Raw genomic sequence first — 24,220 nt, 5'->3', positions numbered from 1 at the left:
AACACAGCCAAAAATAAAATTTAATTAATTAATTATTTTAAAAAAAGAAAATGTGACATAATTTCTATTCTCGAGAAACTCACAATCGGTGGGGGAGACATATAGGTAAATTGACAGTTACAGTACAGAGTGATGAGTGCTGTGCCTGAGCGAGAAAATAGTATAGTGCTTTCAACAGTAGGTCCTTGGGCCACCTGGGTTCATATCCTGGCTCTGTCATTTACTAGCTGTCACTATAAGAATCTACTTCATACAGTTGATACAAGAATTGAGTTATTCACGTGAGTGATCAATAAATAGTATTATTCTGATAGCCATAAGCACTGGGTGATATTGCAACACAGAAAAGGGGCACCTAACCCAGATTGAGAGGGGGGTTTGGGCAGTAGTCCTAGAGATTGAGTCTTGAAAGAAAACTGGGAGTTACCCAAGCAGAGAAGGGGACAATGGTTTTTGACACAGAGTCTACCATGGGCAAAGGCACCAAGGCACAAGGGGATACAGCATGAGTCGAGGAACAACAAGAAGTATAGTATTGCTGAAATATAAAGGGCAAGGGCAGGGGGGCAGTAGAGTGAGATTAGACAGGGACCAAATTGTGGAGGGACCTTGTAATCAGTGCCAAAGACTTTGAACTTTATCTTGAGAGTGATAGAAATCCATGAAGGCTTATAATGAGGGGGCTAACGTCAGCAGATGATTCTGGTGGAATCATGGACGATGGACAAGGGGGCAAGACTAGTATCAGGGAAACTTGTTAATAGGCTGTGACAATAGGTCAAAGGAGAAATGATGAGCGAGGCCCTGGACTAAAGCTATGGCAGTGTAGATGGGAGCATGGGACAGAGTCAAGAGATATTTAGGAATTGTAAGAAGTAGCAGCACTTAGAGGCCATTCGGATAAGGTAGGTAGAAGATGTGAATCCTTATTTCTATCATTCACCCAGACAGGAAATATAGGAGAAGCAGTTTGGGGAGAGATTTTCTTGACTTCAGTTCTGAATGCTTGCAAAATAAAATCTAAATTTCTTAGTATGGCATTCAAGGTCCCCCATGATCTGGCCCCAAATTATATTTTCAACTGTATCTCATGAGTATAGCTTTCCCCAGTCAGATTACAGAAAGTGGTCCTTTCAGGCTGTTTTCCTAAACCCCTGCCTCCTTCAAACAGACATAGATACAGGTAATGAGATAATGTGATTTCTCTCTCCATATATATATATAACACAAATGATGAATAAAGAGGTGACATTTCAGTTGTATGATTGTTAAAAATGACTTCCAGGGCTTCCCTGGTGGCGCAGTGGTTGGGAGTCCGCCTGCCGATGCAGGGCACACGGGTTCGTGCCCCGGTCTGGGAGGATCCCACATGCCGCGGAGTGGCTGGGCCCGTGAGCCATGGCCGCTGAGCCTGCGCGTCCGGAGCCTGTGCTCCGCAGCGGGAGAGGCCACGGCAGTGAGAGGCCCGCATACCGCAAAAAAAAAAAAAAAAAAAAAAAAAAAATGACTTCCAGTGAATTATACCTCCCTGTGCTCATGTCCCTTCACAATGTGATGCTACGACTCCTCCTATCAAGAGGTGAAGTCTATTTCCTCTCCCCCTTGAATCTGGGCTGACCGTGTAACTTGGCGTTGACCAGTAAAATGCAGCAAAAGTGACATTCTGGGATTTCTGAGCCTAGGCAGGCCTTAAGAGAACTAGCAGTTTCTGCCTCTGCTCTTGGAACCCAGTTGCCATGGAAAAAAAGCCCAGGCTACTCTGCTGGAAAGAGGCTATGTGGAGAGAGAGACCATGGGGGAAGAGAGACCACGTGGAGAGAGAGGACCAGGTGTAAGAGTGTCCCAGCTGAGCCCAGCCCCCAGATGACCCACCTGCTGACTGCAGCCACACAAGTGAGCCCGAGAGGACCAACAGAACTGCCCAGCCAACCCAAAGAATCTTGGGAAATAATAAATCAGGTTGCTTTAAGCCACTCAGTTGAGGGGGAGTTTGTTATGCAGCAATAGGTAAGTGAGACAAACTGGCAATGGAAAAGTGAATAAGGAATCCTCCAGGAAGATAATGGAAGCAAGAGCTTTCCAGGCAAAGTGAATATAATGAACCAAGGCACAGAGGTGTCAAAGTGCACAGCCTATCTCAGGAAGGGCAGGTGGTATTGTGTGGCTAAAGGAAAACAGGAGGTATACTGCAGGGAGGAGCTGATGAAAGGGGAAGCTGGATGTAAGTCTGGAAGGGAAAACTCTTGTTACCAGTTGCAGTTTAATGTCATCGTATCTTAGAACATCACACAGGAATTGTGCTCCTCTTGTATTGTTCCTTTCCTTTGTGAACTCTTTTCTCCCAAACCTCCTCGAAGAAATTTTTCGGTCGTTATCTAGTTTCTTCAATGTCATCATGTAGAGATTACTAAGAAACACTTTCAGAATTTAGCTGCCTGCCCAGTGGGTAAGTTAACATTGCCTTTCATTTTTGCTAAATTTTCTTTGCTGTTCATTTATTAAAGAAGCAAATATTTATTGAGTCCCTAGCATATGCCAGGCACTTGGGATTCAGAAAAAGTAAGCCACTGTTCTTACCTTCTAGAAGTCTATAGTCTATTGGGTGAAATTGACAGGCAGTAGATTACAATAGAGCATGCTTAGCCCCAGAAAAGGAGAGGTTTTCATATAATTATTATTATCTAAGACAATACTGTATTTACAGAAAGAATTGCCATCAAGATCCTTTATTTGTTTCTGAAATAATAGACTCTAGGTTTTTAAGTGGCCATGAAACTGTGATTGGCTTAATGCCACCAGATTTGGTAAGAGACCACCTGGAATACTTGAACGTCAAAGTAAACTTTGCGCAAAAAAAGCCACATTACATATGGCCAGACTCCCTTTTCAGTTACTATGTAATACTTCTCTGAAATCCTCATTTTTAAGTTCTTACTATTTTTCTTTCACTTTCTTCTTACAGCCTAGGACCGATTCATTCATGTATAATTTCTCAGGCATTTGGAGGTCTTGGAATCAGTTCTGTGCTAATATTCACAGTCTCTGGATCTGGAGCTCTTCATTGCTTCTTTTCCCCTTTTTGCTTTCAAGAATACTGTTTTTCAATTCCCTCCACCCAGTTTCTTTTCTGGCTCATTAGAAATCACTGTATAGCCCTTTAATTCTTTTATAGTGTACCTAGCGGACAGTTCCATTTTACCGTGTCTTTGCAAACCTCTAGGAGAGCAGCCCTTCCCTTTCTCCCATGTTTTCCCCAATGTGGTACTCTTGATCTTGTGTCTGCTAAGTTATGAGCTCTCTCCTACTCCACGCTGGTGCTGAGATCCCTAACTTAGCCTCCAGGAAATTATTTTCCTTTTTGCTTGGATGATATCCTTCGTCTTTGTGGGGATGGAAGATATCATCCTGTTGAGCCTTCAGGATGTTGTTTGAAAGAATGCTGTTACTTGCCAGGAATATCCGTACAGTAGTTGGACTTCCAGCATATACATTATTCATTATTGTTCAGCCACACCTAGTCTTGCATATTATACCAATAGGATACTAGGCAGAGATTTGACTTTGACCCGGAATTCTTTTCAGTTCTATATCAAGGTGTTTATTAGTTTGAGTCTATCTGAATTACCTCATTATTGACTCACACAGGATAATTTAATTGGAGAATCTTTTAATACTTAAACAGATGAGCTAAACTGGTTTTTCCCCTTTTTCCCCTCAGGATAATAAGTATCTAACTGAGAATATCAGTGGCTACAACTAGAGTCTTTTGCATCTCACTTTGGTCTTATCTACTGCTACCTTTTTGGTTCAAATATATATTCAAAACCTAGACTTAATATTTTTCTTCATTTCCAAAAAAAAAAATCTGTATCTACATTTGCTGACACTTGATACTCTTAGTGTGAAGATTTAACCTTTATAAGATTTATTCATTTCTCCAAACAAATCTGAGGCAGTCATTTCACAGTTATGGCACCTGGGTTAAGACACATTTCTGCCCAGACATCAGCATGATTTCCTCACCCTTATTCATAAAAATAGAATTCTATAATAAAATAATTAAATAGGCATTAGGAGGTACAGTTGTTTTTTTTACTTGAAGTAGAGTTGATTTACAGTGTTTCAGGTGTATAGCAAAGTGATTCAGTTATACATATATATATAAAATATGTTCTTTTTCAGATTCTTTTCTGTTATGGGTTATTACAAGATATTGAATATAGTTCCCTGTGCTATACAGTAAGTCCTTGTCTACAGTTGTTTTTTTTTAAAACATCTTTATTGGAGTATAATTACTTTACATTGTTGTGTTAGTTTCTGCTTTATAACAAAGTGAATCAGCTATATGTATACATATATCCCCATATCCCCTCCCTCTCGCATCTCCCTCCCACCCTCCCTATCCCATCCCTCTAGGTGCTCACAAAGCACCAAGCTGATCTCCCTCTACAGTTGTATTTTTTTAATTTATATTTTTTATTGAAGTATAATGGACAAATTATATTAGTATCAGGTGTACAACATAGTGATTCATTATTTTTATAGATTATACTCCATTTATAGTTATTATAAAATTTTGGCTATATTCCCTGTGCTGTACATTGCATCTTTTTATCTTATTTTTTTTTAAACATCTTTATTGGAGTATAGTTGCTTTACAATGGTGTGTTAGTTTCTGCTTTATAATAAAGTGAATCAGCTATGCATATACATATATATATATATCCCCATTACAGTTTATTTTAAAGTTAATATCTTAGACCAACTTTGTCTTTTTCAATAAATTTTACCATTTCTTTTTTTTTAATTTTTTTAAAAATTTATTTTATTTATTTATTTTGGGATGTGCTGGGTCTTTGTTGCTGTGCTCAGGCTTTCTCCATTTGTGGCAAGCAGGGGCTACTCTTCGTTGCGGTGCACAGGCTTCTCATTGCGGTGGCTTCTCTTTGTTGTGGAGCACAGGCTCTAGGCGTGCAGGCTTCAGTAGTTGTGGCACATGGGTTCAGTAGTTGTGGCTTGCAGGCTCTAGAGCGCAGGCTCAGTAGTTGTGGCGCACGGGCTTAGTTGCTCCGCGGCATGTGGGATCTTCCTGGACCAGGGCTCGAACCCGTGTCCCCAGCATTGGCAGGCGGATTCTTAACCACTGTGCCACCAGGGAAGCCCTAGACCAACTTTAAAGAGAAATAAATATTGTACAATTCAGCATCTTTTTTACTAATTTGTAAATTAAATCCTTTACATGGAATGTTAAGTTGTAACCAAAAACCTTTTTTTCTTCTTTTCTGATTTATCGAACTCTGGTTCTGGGTCAGTCAGTCTTCAGGGTCCAGCTTTCTTCTCTTTATCTCAGCCATGGGTATTTTGTCTCTTTGCCTATGCTATTTGAGTGGGGCCTAGAAAAGACCTGGTTAACTATTTTAAAATTGAAAATTTTATTGTGATAATTGTAGACTTGCCTACAATTATAAGAAATAATACAGAGAGATCCCTTGTACACTTTGCCCAGGTCTTCCCAGTGTTAACATCTTGTAAAACTGTAATATTATATCACAACAGAATATTGACATTGATACAGTCCACTGGTCTCATTCTGATTTCCCCAGTTTTAATTGTACTAGTTTGTGTACGTGTGTTTGTGGGTGCAAGCATGCATGTTTGTATTAATTTATATACAATTTTATCACCCATGTAGATTCATGTATCTACCACCACAGTCAAGATACAGAACAGTTCCACACCACAAGGATTCCTCAAGTTGCCTTTTTATAACCACACCCACCTCCCTCTGATCTCCCCTCCTCATTATATAAAAAAAAGTCTGTATTTTGTATCTTTTCAACACATACAATGGCAGAGCTACTAAAATCTATTTCTTTTGATTTTTAGTTCAGTGACCTTTACATCTTGTTTCTTACACGTCCCTTTTTTGGAAAAGCACTGGCTAGGCAGTCAGATTAGTGGCAACCACTAATCCGTCCTCCATTTCTTACATTTCGTCATTTCCAAAATGTTATATAAATAGATACTTTTCAAAAGTTTTCTGCACTTAGAGTGAGAAGCATATGCAGTGCTACAGTATTTCAAGAACGGTAAAAGCCCTCTTTGTGTTTTTTACTCCGTTTGAAGGAAAATATTTCCTACCGGCAAAGTAGAAGAGTAAAATTGACCCAGTCTCTGGGTATTTTACTCTGGTAAAGTTCTAATTTAGTGACGGTAACTGAAGCCCTTCAGCATGGGCACTGCTTCAAGCAGTGGTTTCTATTAAAGGAAACTCTGCCCCCTCCCTCCACCAGGCAGTGCAGACAGAACATTGGGGTTGGGGGGAATGAAGGAAAGCTTTTGCCCGAGATTCAGATGTTGAAATTGTATCACATATTGATAAATGACAGAATTCAAAAGGCGCTTAAGAAAAAGTTTGATTTATACTCATAGTCTCATTCCATTTCATATTCCATCTTGGAACCAAACGTTTGGAAGAAGTGTGCTTTCCTTTGAACATAAAGATGTCACTGTGAATCCAAGAGCATTACGAAATATACGCTTGACGTTGTTTTTCCTGTGATGGGGAGCAATACCACGTTCTCTTGCTTCCTTCTCTCAAATGGCAAAAATGGCAAAAGGAGTTTGTGGGAAGGCTGCCCAGGTTAGGGGTCAGTGGTTCTTTTCTCATGTTGTTCTCAGTTGGTTTTGTTGTTCTAGGTTTCCCCTTACTACCCAGATAGACTTGGATGTTGTCACAACATCTTGCTCCCAACTCCCCTCTTGTTTTCTGCTTGGCCAATCCTAGCCTCTTTCCTCCCCCGACTCAACAGCTCAACATTTGGATTTCAGCCTGCTGTGGAGTTATCTAAAGAATTTCACCTGCTGGGTGTTTCCAACAGGCCAATTAAAATGGGGGAGAGGGCAGGAGGGAAAGAAGAGGAATAAGAACAGCAAAGAAGAAATGATCAAGTATTAAGCAAAGCAAAGCGAGACCTCCTGTTTGGTTTCAGTGAAGCCATTGCCATTGAGCTGATCTTTTACAATCTGTTGGGACTGGCGTCAGAGAGGAGATAAGTGAGTCAACTGAAGTGGAAAGATTGAGAATGAAGGTAGAGAGTGATCTGGAAAACTAAACTCCGCCAAAGAAAAGACTTTAAGAATCCTAAAGCCAAAGGATTAGTGGTCTTTACTACTACTGTGGGTTGTATTCTAAACATTTTAAAGGCGACTGGTATCAGTGGCTAAAAAATGTAGTAGCAACTGGAGAACAAGGAAAACCTACCTGAACTGGGTCATTTTTAATACCTATGAAAGGCTGAGTAGAGGAAACCAGCCTGAGAGACTCACTGTGGTGTGTAATTATGCACTTTGAAAGCGCAGTTCATCCATGGATCTCAAAGCACATTACCAACTTTAATTATTTTTCATAACACCTCTGTGAGACCATTATTTCCTACAGATAGATGAAGAAACTGACATAGAAAAGGTACCAGGCCCTTTCAATCACACCATGAATCACCTGCTGAGTTGCTCCCGTTCCTGATTTGTCATTTGAATTAACTGACCATTTCCCAATGAAGAGGGAATGCTTGAGCAGGACTTTGAGGGAACTTTGGCTTCTAATTTTTGCTTAGAAGCAATGGAGGCTGAATTCCTTTTAAGATGAAATGCTGTTCAAAGAGTCATTATTTAATGGAATGTGTATGGAAATATATTAAAATATTATTCAAGACACATGCCAGAACACACACAGAAGCCTATAGCATAACAGCCCAAGTGGGTACTTTTGTCCTCCATTAACCTTGCATAGAAAACAAAACACAACAACAACAACAAATATATCACATACAATCATAAAATTTTAGTATCTGAACAGCCTTCAACAATCTCAGGGTCTGTAACTTTGGTCACACCACTCTGATGAAACCTGCTCCAATTATTGGGCCACAACCTCACTTGTCCTTCTTTGTTCCTGTAATAATGTTAGTCTATACCACACAATCTAGCTCTGTATCACACTATATTTACACTCTTTTGTTCCTTTGATTTGTTTTGAGTTAAACAACACCGTGGTTACCAATGGTCGCTGCATTATGTTTGGAATGGGGGAATACCTTGTGAATGATGAATGTAAATCTCTTTCTACTACCAAGACTATAAACTGCAGGAGGACCCAGCCTGGGTGTTACTTTCTTCTATCACTATGTCCCAGAATTTCTGTGTACGCTGCAAGCAATTATTACACACTGTTGGTACGATTAAATAGGATTAAGAGACACTGGTGGAGGTCAATGATGAAGTGAAACAAGATTTCATTAAACGTATTAAACAAGGTGCCTTAATTTGAATATATATTTCAAATAAAAAGAAACTTGTGTGAGCCTTGTATATACCGTCCAGCCCCAGCAAAGGCTTAGAAAAGGTGATGGTTGCCTGGTGAGTGAATATCCTTTCCTTTATACCCCAACATACCTCACATAACCTGCTTTAGAAAAAACTCACCTGTTTCGTGCTCAGAAATTCAAAACCCATCATACCATCTTGAATTTCTCTAATCTGTAGGGAGAAAGAAAACCAAACTGATCCAAAATGTGTACCCAAGGAGACCTAGCGCACACAAAATGGCCATGAGGATTCCCAGCAAATGGCTTTAGACCTCTCATTCAAAACCTCCATTTTTAGTCTTCAGATATGTCAGACTTTCTTGATTCTGAGCTCTGCACATGCTTCCCTCCCAGGCAGAAATCCCTTCCGCCACCTCCTTGACTACTGCAAGGGCCCCATACTCCAGAATACTGCCCCCCAACACCCTCCCCAAAGTTTGAATTAGATACAGTTCCTATTGCCCTTCAGTGATAGAATTGACTCCCTAGCATCTAGCACAGAGCCTGGCACATAGTAGGTGTTTAATGTTGGTGCATTAAAAAAACTAAAATGAAATTTGTAGAAAGTCAGTATTGATTCCAAATTGTATTACATTTGTCAATGCACAACTTTTAGATGAGGAGGCTTTCCCACTCCATTCACTTAACTAATTTGTTCTTTCATTCCTTCACTCATACATCTATGTATTGAAAAAATTAACTCTGCTTATTAATGGACTAGACAGCATGCTAGTCATTGGGAACATAGTGATTAGGAAGATATGGTTCCTGACCTCCAAGGTTTGCCTTGGCAACGTAGTGAAACATTCTCTTCCTCATTTCCAAATTCTTAAGATCAGAAACATAGTTAATCAATTTTGTTTTTTAGAATTACTTTAATTTTTCAATTCTAGTTGAGTAGACATGGTAAGGACCACATATACCTATTTATTCTATTTGGCTTTGTGGTTTGGTATCATATGGCCAGCCAGGTCTTGCTGTACAAAAAAAAGCCTGGATTTGAACGTATACACTCAAAAGTTCAGACAGTGAGGCAGCCAATTTAGCTAATTCATGCCGAAAATTAGCCAGAAACATATTCACTGCCTATAAGAACAGCTCGACTCGTGATTCACCATATGATTTAGGTGAGTCAGGTAACCTCTATGTCTGGGGTTCTTCAGCTATAAATTATAGAGGTGCTGTGACTATAATGAATGAGAGACACAACGGCATAGTGCAAGAATACCAGACCAATTATTTTATCCTCCCTGAATTTATCCGTTTTATATAGTCTTATTTTCATACGTTAGAAAACAGAGCTGGCCTGACTGCCCAAGTAAATCTATTTAAGGGCCACTTGAATGGCAGGGTTTATGAACACAATTTCCAAAATTGTACAGCAACAATTTCCCCAATTATCTCTGTGCCATTACCCATACACTTCTGATTTAAACACAGGAGTAACCATGTAGAGAGTGGAAGGCAAAGAGATAATGCATGTAAAGGATTTTGAGAGCCACGGAAATGGCCAAGAAACTGTATAAATGAATTTCATCACTATACATCCTTGATTAATCAGATACTGGTCCACAACTGTTTAATTTTGTATGAAACTAACCCATAATTAGTCCAGTAAACTCTAATTAGAGGAATGATTCCTTGGGCTTATATAGTTTATACTTTTTGAAGCTCTTTCATGTACATTTACTCATACGATCCTTTCAACACTCCTCTGAGGTAGGTGGAGCAGGGATACTTATCCCTATGTGTTAATATTTTTGTTACATTTCATTACATGTAAATGACCATATATTGATTTATAACTCATACTAAGTATAGGTCTTTTTACTTAATTCTTATTTTAAAATTTATTTATTAAAAAAAATTTTTTTGGCTGCATTGGGTCTTCGTTGCGGCGAGTGGGGGCTACTCTTCGTTGCGGTGCACAGGCTTCTCATTGCGGTGGCTTCTCTCATTGCGGAGCATGGGCTCTAGGCACGCAGGCTTCAGTAGTTGTGGCATGCAGGCTCAGTAGTTGGGGCTCGTGGGCTCTAGAGCGCAGGCTCAGTAGTTGTGGCACACGGGCTTAGTTGCTCCGCAGCATGTGGGATCTTCCCAGGCCCGGGATCACACCCATGTCCCCTGCATTGGCAGGCGGATTCTTAACCACTATGCCACCAGGGAAGTCCTTTACTTAATTCTTATATGAGCTATAAGAACATAATGTATCTGAAATATTTACAGTAGAAAACCAAGAAAGGCATAAGTACAGTACGTTCTTTTTAGTAGTCAAATAACAAACAAAAATCTGGTTGAAAGAAAAACAAGTTTTTCCAGGTGAGTCAGGTCATTCTCTTAATGATTAACACAGGCCTTTGTTAAATTTCTGCTAGGAAATCCCTGCACAATGTTTATTTAATGAAAAATAAAATAATTTTTAGCAAGTTTTTCTCCACTCCAGATTAATTTTATGGGGGAAATTTGGGGTCTTTGTTTTCAATTTAAGTTCCTCTGAAACATCAGTAATTGTTCATGAACATACTTGTGTGTTCTTTTTTCCTTCCTCAATCCAATTGTCAGTAATCTGGCAGAAGGAGAGCCTAATCACTGCCAAACAAAATTCCAATATTTAATGAGAAAATACATTTTTGATGCTTTAGCCAAAAATGCAAAGCCCCTTATTTAAGCTAATGGAATTCAAAAGAAATCCCTAGTACCTAGTAACGAAATAAAGTTAAAACACAACACACAGACTTAAAAGAAAGCTCAAAAGTTTTTGTAAGAAATGGACATTTATAATTTTGCATGTAAAAAATATTTTTGAAACATAAAATTGTCTGAAACAAGAATTAGATTTTGAAGCAAGATCATTGTTTAAATACTATTACCTCAATTAATTATACCCTACTCTTTTTTTGAATATTTAAATTCTTCTGGGAAAATAAAAGGGGGAAATAAAGTTTGGTTTCTCTTGGGTTCTTATTCCTTATTTGTTTTGAACCAGTATTCTTCTACTATTTATTCATAAGCCTAAAGTTAACAAGCATAGGCCCGTGCAAAAGATTTCTTATGCTGTAGTTACTAGTTATGGCGCATATAGGGTCTTGGAAATATCAAATTAAACAGAATAAGATTGGGAAAAAAAACTCTAAACAGACCAAATCTATACAAAGCCAAATGGCTAGGTTATGGAAGTGTTTGTTATAAGCAAATTAGTAGTTTGCAGGAAAAGAAAACTAAGTCTGACTTTCATCTAGCCTTTATCTACCTTAAAATTTTTATTTTGGATACAGTTAGAGACCAATATTGACCTTAGTGTGGATTTATGCAACTATGAAGACCTTTAGAGACCTAAAACCACTACAAGAATTTTCTTTTGTGCCACACTTTAAAATTTCAGACCTAAAAAAAGAATCCAGAACTGCGACTTATTATGAATTAGAGAGGCTGACCACTTCCAACTCTATCATTTGTAGATTAACTGCTCACATTTCACTGAAGCTTTGGCTCTTTCTAGAAGTGCAGGTCTGTTCTGTACAATTTCAACTAATTGCTGTCACACTAGTGCTTATAAGAGAGACTTCAAATACTTAACCCTTTCACTGCTTGATTGGAGGACAGTTTAATGGCAATGAGCAATGTGAGGCTATTCTGAACTTGGCAGTGTAGGGGCTGAAGAATGATTTGCATTATCAAATTCAAAGAGTACTGTATGCAAGAAAATTTTGTTGAAAAGTGGAATCAGAAGGGATTTTCAGGATGTTGCATTTTAAGTCTTCGCATTTTGGTAGCAGGAGAAAATACAGGACTGGATCAGCAATGAGTTACAAGGAGAAGAAAGGTTAAGGATGACAGTCACCTGCAGAGAGCTACATCAATTTAACTTACAGGTTTCAGTCACTTAGTTATTTCTGGATTCGGACCCCATACCATATGCCAGTGGTTTTCAAACTTTAGCCTGTATCAGAACCACCTAGAGGGTTTGTTAAAACACCGACTGCTGTGTTACACCCCAGAATTTCTGATTCACTAGGTTTAGGTTGGGGCCCAACAATTTGTATTTCTAACAAGTTCCCAGGTGATGCAGGTGCTGCTGGTCTCCAGACCACACTTTGAGAACCACTAGGTATCCATACACCATGCAGTTAGCCTACCTTTAGTTTTTTTATTAAAAAAATTTTAAATAGAAGTTTAGTGGATTTACAGTATTTTATTAGTTTCAGGTGTACAACACCGTGATTCAATATTTTTAGATTATACTCCACTTAAAGTTATTACAAAATAATGGCTATATGTCCCTGTGGTGTATAATATATCCTTGTTGCTTATTTTATACATAGTAGTTTGTATCTCTTAATCCCATACCCCTATCTTGTCCCTTACCTGCTCCCTCACCCCTAGTTTGTTCTCTGTATCTGTGAATGTTTGTTATATTTTTACTTTTTAGATTCTACAAATAAGTGATATCATACAGTATTTGTCTTTCTCTGACTTATTTCACTAAGTATAATACTCTCTAGGTCCATCCATGTTGTTGCAAGTTAGCCTACCAACTTTTAATAGGCACCACATTTATTCTACAATCTATAAGCAAACTACAAATGAAATAGTGAGAAGATCATTTAAAAATTTTTTTTTCTTTTTGGCTGCGCCACGTGGCATGTGGGATCTTTAGCTCCCCGACCAGGGACTGAACCCCGGGCCACGGCAGTGAAAGCACTGAGTCTTAACCACTGGACGCCCAGGGAACTCCCTAAAAGTATTTTTTAAATATCAGTTTTGAGGGGGTTTATTTACCTTAATCTTCAAATAGGGTGAAAGGGGGAATAAAGTTGCCTTTAATTCTTGTTTAGATGTCCATTAATATTTAGCAGTAATAGCGGTGTTAAAAATTCACAATTTAAAAAATGTTCTAATCTGGTATAGGTATATAACAAGGTAATTACAGGAGAAATAACATAATGTCTAGGATTTACTCTAGAATATATCAGCAATAAATAAATAAATAAAATCTAAAAATAAATAAAGGGAGGGAGAGTCCTAGATGAAACAAGACTGGCAAAATGTTATTTGTTGAAGCTGAATGATGATTACCATGGGACTCATTATATTTCCCTTTCTACTTTTATGTAAGTTTGAAAATTTCTGTTAAGAGAAAGCTTTGAAAATTCACATCTTCATCAATATTCATTGAAAGTGTAGTTAACATGTACAAAATGTGGACTGCATTTAAAACAAGGTCTTAATGGTATATCTCGGCTAAGAGTGATAACATAGTCAAGGATTCAATAATCAGTCACTATACAGACTAGGCCTGAAATACAAATCTCAATTTAGGAACTTCCATTGTGGGCAGGCAGGGGTAGGGGAAATAGCCCTCTTCTAAATTTCTGTCTCCCTTTAAAGATCCTTTATTCCCTCACTTTTTATTCCACCAGATTTGCTTGTAGCTTCTGAAACTCTCTGGGCAGCTGCCAATACAGACTCACAAAAATCCTTCTCTGCTGCCTGCCTCAAAGGGGCAGTGGCTTCTTAGGTCTCTTGCTTGTTCAAGCCTTGTTATGGTGACTATACTATCTCTTGAGTCAACCAGGCCAATCTTTGTGGGGAGGTGGGGGTTCATATTTTTACACATGTTAAAAATTAACTTTTTATGCACTTATAGAATTCTATAAATTAATTTGAAAGCAGATGTCTTTTTTTTTTTTTAAATATGATCTGACTTGATGTGTACCTTACTGCCTGGCCCAATGGCATAGGGTATATTTAGGAGGTTACATTTTAGTATTTTTAAGTATTTTATTTTCTTCTGAGAAAATGAAACTAAGTAATAAGATATCATTTTAAAGAATAGTGCTTTATTGAATAAGTTTTATTCACAGAAAAATAAGCTTTAATCTATGATGACTGCCAGATTTTACAGTAGAAAGCAATTTTCTTAGTTTTCCATACTGATGGAAAGGTTTCTACTAAATGAAAAGAGCCATAAAATTATATTCACAAATATAGTACTCTTTCTCACACATTTCACATGATTATTCACAACACTAATACAATGACATAAGAATCAGTCATTTTGTCAGGTTAGATAAAGTATAACAGTAATGAAAAAAATGCAAACTCTTCTAACAAAAATTACATTAAAGCCTTTGTTACATCAAATAAAAAATGCAAATTTGTTGCTAAGTATAGACAGAATGACAAAATATATAGTAATTTTAAATGTTACATCAATGATACACAAGAATGTAATAAATGCCAAAAAATCTATATGCATTTCTGCAAACTTTAGACTTCAAAATAGAATCTTACCACCCAAACATTAATGTAGTATTGTACAATTTGAAGCTCTATGTATTTAAGATTGTCCTATTGTATTAGTTATAAAGTATCATTTAATATGTAGTGAAGGTTATGGTATGGTATACAAGAAAAAATAAACATTTGAGACCTCCCTGGAGAGGTAGCTTGAAGTTTTTCACCGTCAAACTATGACCCAGTCTGAGCTATCACTAATTAGCTATACAGCTTTGAACAAATCATTTCACCTTTCAGCCTCAGTTCCCTTATCTGTAAAACAAGAGGGATGAATTTAGATACTCTCTAAGGTCTCTTCTAGCTCTGACACCCTATGATCCTATAATGCTGCAAATGAAATTCACACTGTGCTAAGTGTACAAGAGTCAAACTGAAACTGATTATGAAAGTGGGAATAAGCCAACTGTTTCTATTAGGAAAGCTCAACTAAATTTGGTAAGAATATTTTTTTCAAGTTATTAAAACAGGAATTTAAATATTTTTAAGGACTTGACCTACTTGTTCATTGTAATTTGCATCTTGACTATGACAAACAAAAAAAATGAGTAAGAGTCACTGAAAGATATCATCTAAGTTTTAGCCCACATTTCCAGAGTCAAGGCATATCCACGGAAGGTGAAAGAGTGTTAGGTAGGGAATTAACATTTATAACAGGTATTTTACATATATGGCCTCCTTGAACTCATAACTTTGTAAGACACGTACTATTCTCATTTCACAGATGAAGAAATGGTTACCTCTTTTTTAAAGCAGATTTGGCTAAAAATAACCATATTTGTCAAATATTCCCTCCTGTTTTCTTATTTCTCTAATGGAAATGATACACAACCTATCCTACTTCTCCCACCCCTCCACCCCTTTTCCCCATATTCAACAACTGGGTGAGCAGGAAATAAAACAATGATTTTGATCTAAAGGGTACGATATGTGGAACTAATGCTGTGGTGGTAGTCTCCATTCAGAGTTCAAAATACCAATTTTATCCACTAAAATGAAAACAGGAAAAAAACTACCAACATTTAAATAATATAACAACAAAAGATCATAATACACAGGGCCAAATCACATCATATACATTCACTACACCCATCCTACCCCATCTTAGCCCCAAACCAAAGGGGAAAAAAAATAAAAACAAACAAAAAATCTAGTAGGAAAGGCAATACAAAGCTACTAATTAATAAACTGGAATTTATTTTATAAACACTAAACCCGTTTCTCAAAAATTAAGACAAAGCTTTTGATCAGCACACCAGATTATTACGAATAAAGATAATTATTTATTACAAAACAACTTGACTCTTTGCATGACTAAAATGTAGTAAAATAGGTGGTGCCTTTTGAAATCTTAGAGTGAACTTTATATAGAAAAGAATGTCTACATGTAGATAGTGAGAACTATTTTGGGAAGGGGGAGGCAGAGATTTGGATCTGGCTATATTTTTGACCTTGCAAGTGATCATTCTTTGCACAATTAGATGGGAAGGATCCAGGGCTTTTCATAGTGCAAACAAAGGCAAACATTGGTAAGTCTTTAAAAATTTGATTAGAAGTTGGAGTGTTGAGTGATTTAACAACCTGAAGCAACAGCACTTCTAAACAATTCTTAAAATAAACTTGTTAGCCACATCAGCTTCATGCATTAAATTTCACAACTCATGGGGAGAAAAAAGGTCTTGCTTAACTCTAAACATACAAGTTTTAAAAGAGTTTTAATGAACTGAGGCTTCCAGAACTGGAAAAGCCTTATGTTAAAACAGTTCAGTCCTCGGCCAACAACTAGACTGAACTAACTACCTGACTTGGAGCTGATGTGTCCTGGAAAACACATTTTTAAAACTTTAACACTTTTCTCCCCTTGTAATTTAAGTTTAAATTTAAAGCTTAGACTATACATGTAAAATTTAACTTAATGAATATATAACTAAACCTAAGTAGAAGAATGTGCAAAGGTAAAGAACTGAGGATTTACATAGTAAAACAAAAACAGGGCAGTCATTATTTGATTTTTAAAATTCTCATTTAAATTTGCAGTGCTTTAAATGAATATCAAAGTAGTAATCAACAGAGGTTAAGAGACCATAATACTCTTTCTCTTACAAAATACAACAAAAATATAACTTTTAACAGTTCCACTCTCAAACTTTTCTCTACAGTAAAATGCCTCACTCACCTCTACAACAGGTTGTTGTGAGAATCTTTGTCTGGGTGTTCTATGAAGCATTTTTAAACTTTCATTTTCTTTTTTTAATATATACTGATTCTTATTCAAGTTTTATTTTTTCTTTAATATTCAAACAACTCTTCTTTTCTTGTCAATATTTTATAATTTCCAAGAGGTTTTTAAGGATCTTGAGAGAACATTTATTTCAGAAGTATCTACTACTATCACTAGACAAGAAAACAAAAAACTTAGGTAAAGGCTTGACATTTTGTCCTATATACATCTTAATCATCCTAAAGGTAAAAACTCACATGAAACTTTAAGATACAAGACGATATGAGAATCTCAACATGGAAAGCTGTCACTATAACTACGAGCAGTGTACAAACATGCTTCTACTCTTACCTACATAAGCTGACAGATGTTTAAAATACTGGGTTAACGAAGATCTTTTAGTAAAGTGACTTAGGCAGGCTTAAACTAGCAAGGATTAAGGATGAATCCTTACTAATTAATTGGAAGATCTGAGACATATTTTATATTTCATTTTACAAAATCAGGAATATTTATTTTGAAACAAGAGAAGAAGACATGGTCTACCTGTCAGAAAACTACCACTCAGAAATATTTTTCATCCACAAAGCAGGAAAAACATATAAACATTTAAATTTCACATTGGCACCAAAAAGGTTAACTGCCCTGCCTTCTTGGATTAGAAAAACTGAAGCTGAGCAGTAAGTAGTTTTGCAGGCGTTTGAACATGCCTAAGCCTTTAAATCAGTAAAATACTTTCTAAAAATTCTGATTACAAAAGTAATACAGACTTATAAAAAATTCAAACAGAACAAAATAAAAAAAGTAGAAAGTGAAAGGTCCCTCCCTGTAAAGCCCCTCTGGGACCCATCCCCCCGCAAAGAAACCACATTTAACAGTTTAGTGCCTATCTTTCCAAATCTTCTGTTCTATACGTATATAAAACACACACACCTCACTTGGCTCATTCTGTACACAGTGTTTTGCCACTTGATTTTAAACTTAATATACCTCTGACATCTTTCCACGTCAGTACGTGTAGGCTAGATGGTATTCAATCATTAAATACCCTTTTAACGATGGCAAAATCATTTTTAAAAATCATCCACCCAAGTACATGTGTATAATTTTAAAAGAAAGTGGACAAAATCCTAAAACACAAACATCTAAAGATAATCTCTATCTTTCTACCAGTGTAGAATAGTTCATTCCTTTTTCACACAAAACAAATTATGTGATTGGGGAGATTAACTCTAATCTGTAAGTTTACAAAGAAGGCTCCATTTGTTAAGCCTATCTAAAAAGGATGAAAAAGTCAGTTGATTAATTCACTTACATTTAGAAATCTAAGTCAGTGTACTACATATACAAATTGTGATCAGTTATAATAATATGATGCTTCTTAGTCTAGGGTTTCAATTAAATAACAGTGAAAAAATAGGACAGATAATACAGCTAAAATCCTGAAAAATCCAGAAATTCAAATTTTAGATTGCTAACTATAACATCACAGTTTACATTTTTTCCCTACTTGGTAGCAAATGCTAATGGAATTCAATGCTGATTTCTTAAAGTTGGTTCACATCACACATTCAATCAGGGTAATAAGAATATAACACGCCTACTGTAGTTAGATTAAGACATAAAAATTTTTTGCTTGAAAGTAATGACTGTGTAGCACATGGGACATTTGTCCACTGCTTCCGCACACTGTTTACAAGTGACCAGATGTCCACAAGGAATAAAAACTACAGCAATATTTCTATCCATACAGATTTTGCAAAGCTTCTCCTCTTGCAGTAGCCTTAGCTGCTCTTCAGTACTAATCTCTGTACAAAGAGAGAAAAAAAAGTGTTAATTTTAGACTTTCTTAGTTGTTTAAATTCACTGAAATAATGTGAACCCCTACTATGTGCCAGACACTAATCAAGTGTTGGGAGATAGGATGACTCACATATGGCATCTGCTCTTAAGTAGTTCATATGCTAGTGGGAGAGAAAGACATGAGCTGAGGCTACGGAGGTAAGCACAAAGTGATAAGTGCTATAATAAAGTTACATACAAAGTCTCTGGGACAAGACCACAGAACAAGTTCTTCTGTTCAGATTAGCTGGGGAAGGCTTCACGGGTTGGCGGCTGTGGGATGGGGGAGGGGGAAGTGGAAGAGTGACATTTAAAAATAGCAATTTGCTAAGCAGAGAAGCAAGGCTTAGGTAAAAGAAGTAGCATATAGAAAAGGCATGGCTTATTCCAGAAATGGAGGGATGGATTTGAGGGCTACTTCTGAAGTGGGACAAGTAGGATTTGGTGACTAGATGTGAGGGATGAGGAAGAAAGGAAATAAAGTTGATTTCAAGATTTCTAGCATGGCTGACAAGGGGATGGTAATGCCAATAGGAAATATACAAGGAGGTACAGGTTTGGGATTTTCAAGATTTTTTGAGGTGCTTGCACAGCATCCATATAAAAATGTCCAACAGGCAATCGGAGAGTCAAGTCTTGAGATCAGAAGAAGTTAGGGCTAAGGATAGAGATTTGGGTGTCATCAATATACAGGTGGCACTGAAGTTCTTGCTTAATTCAGCCTTTGTCAAACTAAGTTTTGTGAAATGTTAACAAATGTCATAGAAATGTGTTTCACTGTCATATATAACTATAATGACAACAACATCAACAACAGCAGCAATTAACAGTAATATAGCACTTCTACTATGTACTACGCAGTATTCCAAATGCATTACATATTATAACAACCTTTGTAATCACTGTATACCAGTGTATACCAAATTCAGCCTCACATGAGAATCACTTGGGGCATTTTTTTAACAATATATTCCTTGGCCCCATTCACTGAATCTAAAATAATGGGGTTGAGCACACTGGCATTTGGGAACCATGACTATCAAGTTCAGGGCAGTATGATAAAGCATATATGCCCTCTTAGAAATTCAAAATGCATTTCCCTATTTAACTACAGAGTTCATTTTTCATGGCATCTCTTTTAACATTCTGGGGAACACTATTCTGAAAACAGGTTTGGGAAACAGTGGTCTAATTTTATGCAACAAATACTTACTGAACACTTAGCTAGGTTCTAGGCATTAGAGAAAGAACAATTAACAAATACATAGACCCTGGGCTCCCAATCATTCATAGACAAGTAAGGAACACAAGCAGATAGGAAATTATAATACAGTGTGATGATAAAAAGGAATTATAACGTGTTATGAAGAACACAGGAAGGGTGTGTGTCCGTGCACACACACATAAAGGGAAGGCTTCCCAGAAAAAATTATACCTAAACTGGGTCCTAAAGGATGAGTAGGAGTAAAGTAGGAGAGGGAGACGGCCTTGGGGGACAGGAGCAATGGGAGAAGAGGGTTCTGGGCAGAGGAAATGACATAAGCAGGCTCCAAGGAGAGAGACAGAACCAGGCCTGCAAGTGCACGGGTAAGGCTTGGGAAGAGAATCTGAGGGGGAAATAGCATGACATGAGGCTACAGGTTAGCAGGAGCCTGATCATGAAGGATTTGGCAACCCATGTAAAGGAGTTTGGACTTGACACCGAGGACCCCAGGAGCCAGTGAAGGGTTTTAACCTGGAAAAAGATATCAGAATTGCTTCAGAAAGGTTTTTTTGATTAGCGGTGGAGAAAAGGATTATATAATCTCTTTTTTCTTAAAAGGCAACTTCCTGGGCATAATCAAAACTCAAAGATGGAACATAGAGATAAGAAGATAAACTGCCTGCCCCCAAGAAGCTTGTCTAATGGGCAGGAGAGAAAAGAAGACAGTTCCAAAATGATGTTACAATTGCTTTAACAGCAGAGAGTAGAGGGAGCTGCAAACTCTGCTATGGGTATTGGAGAAAACTTCAAAGAAGTGACCTTTAAGCTGAGCCTTGAAGGATGAGTTCAAGAAATGGATTTAAGGAACTGGGGGTGGAGTGGGGCATCAGATGAGGTATACAAACAGGAAAAAGGCATTCGGGGCATAGGAAACAACAGAAGCAAAGGGATGGCATTATAAACTGATTTATATTATATGGAAGCATCTGACCAAAAAAGTCAGAATAAAGTATATATTCATGCCATCTCCAAGACTGTGGTAACCAGTGCGAGCTAGCCTGCCAGAGGAATATGGAAAAGCAGAGTGACTTGGTGAAGGGAAAGCATTTGAGATAACAGGCTTTCTGCTGCCGTCCACAAGCAGAGGGACTCGGAGATCATGCAGCAGAAGCAGAAAAAGGCAAATGAGAACGAAGAATCCAAGTAACTTCATGTCCAATCCTCTTGCACTTCTCCTGTGTGCCTGGAGCTAGTCCCACCATGCTAGAGTTTCCTCCTGTAGTGCTCACAGGTCCCAGCCTGGCATTCCCTTTGCCCTGAGTCTACAGCAGGTCTCTTTTGTGTTTCCTTCCCTTCAGGTAGTCTCTCTACACCTGGGCCAGTCCTGGGGGTCAGGGGACGACCCCTTCCCAGTGTTTTTTAAAAAGTAGCTTTGTAGGGCTTCCCTGGTGGCGCAGTGGTTGAGAGTCCGCCTGCCGATGCAGGGGACACGGGTTCGTGCCCCGGTCTGGAAGGATCCCACATGCTGCGGAGTGGCTGGGCCCGTGAGCCATGGCCACTGAGCCTGCGCGTCCGGAGCCTGTGCTCCGCAACGGGAGAGGCCACAACAGTGAGAGGCCCGCGTACCGCAGGAAAAAAAAAAAAAAAAAGGTAGCTTTGTAATTCCAAGAAAAATCAAAAAAAGGAAGACAATTAAGTAATTTACACATTACTTTTGGATGTAATGCCACAATGAATAAAAAAGGACACTGGATCAGATACCTCCAGTAGTCAAATTTACAGAGACAGAAAGCAGAATGGTGGTTGCCAGGGGAGGGGGAAATGGGAGTTGTTTAATAGGTAAAGAGTTTCAGTTTTGTAGATGAAAAGAGTTCTGGAGATTGACTGCACTACAGTGTGAATGTACTTAAAACTACTGAACTGTACACTTAAAAATGGTTCGGAAGGTAAATTTTATGTGTATTTACCACAACTGTTTTGTTTTTGGCTGCGCCGCGTGGCTTGCTGGATCTTAGTTCCCTGACCAGGGATGGGACCCAGGCCCTCAGCAGTGAAAGCGCCGAGTCCTAACCACTGGACCGCCAGGGAATTCCCCACAATTTTTTAAAAAGTAAAAAAAAAAACAAGAAAAAACAGGAACACCGGACCAGAAGTCAGGAAACCTGAATTTTACTCCCAACTATCTGAGTGACCTTGAGTAACAGCATATCTGCAGTTCAGTTTTCTCTGAAGTAATGAAAATTTTGTATGATCTTTAAGGTTCCTTTCATTCCGATTATTTGTGATTCCATGTTTGCAGACCACAATGGATGAAATGTCATGCCTACCAAACACAGATATCATTAACTCCACTTTTCCTACCTTATTTCAGGCTTGCATACAGACACTTACTTGAGATGGTGATGGTCTGGGCATTCTTTCCAGACTAATAGTTTACCTCTGGCAATTACTTCACTCTAGCCTTTAGAGTAACTACTAGGTTCTTTCCTTTCCTGAGGTACCTTTCCCCTTCTACTTTCTACAAGGCCCCCTTCTAGGTCGGGAGGTTCTGGCACATAGCAATAAAGGCAACAGCTAGATCATCTTTGATGTTATTTGCTAATATTTTTACTACATTATTTTAAACCACTTCTAGAATAAACTGATGTTGTTAATGTTCCTATCAGAGCAGATTCATGTGGAAAGACAGACTGATAAAAAATGTGTATGGGTTATTTGATTTTTACATTATGTTCTGTAATATACACATAAGGATTAAAGCAAGTGCCTTAGCACACACATGAAATAAAGGGCTTTGTATCATACTATGTTGTTTCTAAAAAGAAAGAAAAAAAGATACTAATTTGGTACTATCTTTAGAAGACTGGGGTATTCTCTGTCACAGAGCCAATGGGATAAAAACTAGTATTGAATCTAGGATTTCTCAATGAGTAACAATAACATTGTACTTTTTTCTAATAACTTCCATCTGTTTTACTTCAATTAGGCCCACCCTCTATTTTGTATAGAATTAAAAGATTCTTAGTGCCAGTCTTTCCTCATCAGCTTTGGGGAAGAGAAATAGACAGCAGTCCTCCATGAGAAGACAGCCTGTAACAATTACTTGCCTCTCAATTTTGTGAGACTAAGGAGAAATCATCTGCTGAATTCTAACCCGTGCCCCTGAGAGCTGGCATTTGTTTAGGCCCTCCTTCCCACACTACCCTGGCTTGTAGTCTCAGTAATAAGAACTCCCCACCAACTCCTGTTGGATAGAGGACAAACATGCCCCAATGCACTCTGTCCCCTGTTCTCTTTCTACTGCAACCCACTAAATCTTTCTGTTGTAAACACCTTCAGGTATAAAAACTAACACGTTATTGTCAAACTTAATTAAGCTTGAGTTGTGGTTAAGGGGAGAATGGCACAATCACTGGTATCACGAAGTAAATGGTTTGTTTCACTATCACCAAGACACGTGGAGCTATTATAGGTTTAAAATACATGCATCTTTAAGGAAAAGATGCTTTCTGCTGAATCTTTTTTTTTTTTTAACATCTTTATTGGAGTATAATTGCTCCACAATGGTATGTTAGCTTCAGCTTCACAACAAAATGAATCAGCTATATATATACATATATTCCCATATTTCCTCCCCTCTGCATCTCCCTCCCTCCCACCCTCCCTATCCCACCCCTCCAGGCGGTCACAAAGCACCGAGCTGATCTCCCTGTGCTATGCGGCTGCTTCCCACTAGCTATCTACCTTACGTTTGGTAGTGTATATATGTCCGTGCCTCTTTATCGCTTTGTCACCGTTTACCCTTCCCCCTCCCCATAGCCTCAAGTCCATTCTCTAGGAAGTCTGTGTCTTTATTCCTGTTTCACCCCTAGGTTTTTCATGACATTTTTTTTTTTTCTGCTGAATCTTTTACATCAACTAATGTAATTTAAAACATCATTAATGTTATACTGTTTTATGACTTATGTAATTATCTGAATAATGTTTCAAAAACATCTGAAATAACCTAAAGATCAAAAGGGTCTTTAAGGTAAAAAAAAAAAAAAAGTGAACTTTTAGGTTCATTAGCCCTTGGAGAGTTCTCATCTTTTGATACAGGTGGTCAAAAGCTTAGAGAACGATTATAATAAAGTACCCCAAGAATGTATTCAGTTTGAAACCTTTTCTTTAACCTCCAATGTTGCTGGCAAGCTCTAGAGTAGCTGTCATCCTTAAAGGAGAAACTTGTATTTTTTATCTTTCTTTTTCCTAAAAGGAGGTTATATACTTCTCTTCTACATTATTTAATAC

General features: G+C 37.8%; 1 protein-coding gene across 5 annotated transcripts in view; it reads right to left on the bottom strand.

Annotated features, from left to right (window-relative positions):
- Positions 1 to 14,186: 14,186 nt before the first annotated feature.
- XIAP (X-linked inhibitor of apoptosis) overlaps positions 14,187 to 24,220 on the bottom strand; it is a 45,378-nt gene continuing 35,344 nt past the window's right edge. For all 5 annotated transcript variants that reach the window (XM_049704686.1, XM_033414988.2, XM_033414994.2 and 2 more), the window contains one exon: positions 14,187 to 18,692. In XM_049704686.1, coding sequence (XP_049560643.1) covers positions 18,499 to 18,692 — 194 coding nt within the window. In that variant the 3' untranslated portion in view covers positions 14,187 to 18,498. The remainder of the gene's footprint in view (positions 18,693 to 24,220) is intronic.

This window comes from Orcinus orca, chromosome X (genome assembly GCF_937001465.1).
Source record: "Orcinus orca chromosome X, mOrcOrc1.1, whole genome shotgun sequence".
NCBI lineage: Eukaryota > Metazoa > Chordata > Mammalia > Artiodactyla > Delphinidae > Orcinus > Orcinus orca.
This window is presented reverse-complemented; position numbering and strand designations above follow the sequence as displayed.